The sequence below is a fragment of the Phoca vitulina genome, unplaced genomic scaffold, assembly GCF_004348235.1.
Source record: "Phoca vitulina isolate PV1807 unplaced genomic scaffold, GSC_HSeal_1.0 scaffold2022, whole genome shotgun sequence".
Lineage (NCBI taxonomy): Eukaryota > Metazoa > Chordata > Mammalia > Carnivora > Phocidae > Phoca > Phoca vitulina.
This window is the reverse complement of record NW_022591709.1, coordinates 3,290-5,557: the sequence shown is the minus strand read 5'-3', so window position 1 is coordinate 5,557 and position 2,268 is coordinate 3,290. Positions and strand designations below refer to the sequence as shown.

At 45.7% G+C, this 2,268-nt stretch overlaps 1 protein-coding gene across 1 annotated transcript; it reads right to left on the bottom strand.

Moving 5' to 3' along the window:
* Positions 1-5: 5 nt before the first annotated feature.
* Positions 6-1,642, bottom strand: LOC116629667 (protocadherin alpha-4-like; the record flags this gene model as incomplete). Its single annotated transcript, XM_032399899.1, has 1 exon — positions 6-1,642. A coding segment is annotated over exon 1 (1,173 nt), but the record flags the coding sequence as incomplete, so codon positions are not given.
* Positions 1,643-2,268: the final 626 nt, after the last annotated feature.

Sequence of the window (2,268 nt, the reverse complement as noted above, 5' to 3'; positions counted from 1 at the left end):
ACGTGGGGTGACAGGGTGCAGGTCACCTGCCCGTTGGCACCAGAGTCGAGGTCATACACGCTGATGAGGGCGATGACCGTGCCTAATGGAGCGTCTTCTCTGATTGGGAGCGACAAGGACTTGAATTCCATTACTGGGACATTATCATTGGTGTCCTCAACTTCCACCATAACTGTACAATGGCCAGAGAGTGGGGGTTGTCCTTTATCAATACCCTCCACAAGAATTTCATAGGATTTGCTTTCTTCAAAATCGATATATCCCTTTACCATAATTTCTCCAGTAAGTGGATCTATGTGAAACTTGGATTCCACATTTGGTAAAATATCAGTTGAGAATGAATAAATAATGTCCGCATTCGAGCCTTCATCTAAATCTGAGGCGTTAAGTTTCATTACCGACGTTCCATTGGGAACATTTTCTGGTAATTTCACGGCATAGAGTGTTCTGTCGAAAGCTGGGGCGTTGTCATTGGCGTCCAGCACTTTGATGAGTAACTGAACGGTGCCAGTCAGCTCAGGTTTGCCGCCATCAGTGGCAGTGAGCACTAAAAGAATCTCCGGAGCTTCTTCCCTGTCTAAAGATTTCCTTAACAGTAGCCCAAGACGTTTCACCCGCTCATGATCGGACGGTTTTTCCAGCGAGAAATACTCATTGGGGCTCAGTGTGTAGGTCAGCATAGCGTTGGCCCGGATATCTGCATCTGATGCGCCCTCTAGTGGAACCCGAGAGTCAATAGGCCTGGATTCTGCCATAAATAGATTCTTCTGTGTTCCAGGGAACATAGGAGGATTGTCATTAATATCCTTCACCTCTACCTCCACATGGAAAACCTGCAGCGGCCTGTCCACGATCACCTCCAGGTGGATGCTGCACTCCGCGCTCCGCCCGCACAGCTCCTCCCGGTCGATCCGAGAATTCACAAACAAAATGCCATTCTGCAGATTTACCTCCAGAAGGTCCCCGTGGCCTTTGGACGCCACCCGGAACAGGCGCGGCACCAGCTCTGCCAGCTCCAGCCCCAAATCCTGGGCGATGTGGCCCACGAAGGTGCCGTGTTTGGCCTCCTCCAGGACTGAGTAGTGAACCTGGCCGCTCCCTGCTTTCCAGGCTGCCAGGAACAGAAGTGAGAGCAGCAGACGCCGGGATTCCTGGCTGCTTCCCCAGGAAAACTTCATCTCCAGCCCGCAGTGCTTTGTTTTTATTAAGGGATCTTGTTTCAAAATCAAGAAAAATCTTCTAACTGTTCAGTCCAGTGCCGCTGTATCCTCCATTTCTCAGCATGTGGATGGTGGGTGCAGCTTCTTTATAAGAACAGAAGGGATTTTTTTTTTCCCCCCCTCTGTTAAGATCGATTTTATGGTACAGAGCGACATCATGTGGCTCCAAACCGTAAGTAATGGATTCTGATACCGGTGAGTCTTCCTTTCAGCCATTGCGCATACTTTAGAAACACATTTTATACTACTAATGTCCACGGTTTGTACCGTTGATTGAGTGTGATCCTTAGTTTCACCATGGGGACAGCTTTTACTTCAGTGGAAATCCTTTTTTTCACACAGGTTTTAAGTATTTATAGAGCCCGGCTATAATTAACATACATATATTTGTAAACATAGAATTGTTAAAGCGTTGATTAGGAAAATTCTTCTTTTTTTTTAAAGATTTTATTTTTATTTATTTGACAGAGAGAGACACAGTGAGAGAGGGAGTGGGAGAAGGAGAGGCAGGCCTCCCACCGAGCTGGGAGCCCGATGTGGGGCTCGATCCCAGGACCCTGGGATCATGACCTGAGCCGAAGGCAGACGCTTAACGACTGAGCCACCCAGGCGCCCCTGATTAGGAAAATTCTTGACAGATTTTATGTGTTCCTGAGAATAGGGGAAAGTAGTTATTAATGATGACACAGTCTTCATCTTTGGATTTCATATTCCTTGTGTTGAAGACTTCAGAGAACCCTCTGCTCTAGAAAACCTCCAATGCCAAGAATAAGCCATTGAAAGAGAACTTTAAAAATGTTGGGATATTTTAAAATGTCCTAAAAAGGGAAGCAAAACTCACCAGCACTTACCTGAAGGTCTTCATTAATTCATCTAAGGGCTGAAAGTGCAAGGAGCTTTAAAGAAGTAGGATGTTGTGGTATATAATGGGTGTGGGAAAGTATTGCAAATAACTTTATTAACAAATACACTCCCCTCCCACAAGCAAGATTGGTATTCTTAATTTGTCTCTTAGATTTAGAAATCCTGTCTCTTAAATTTATAAATC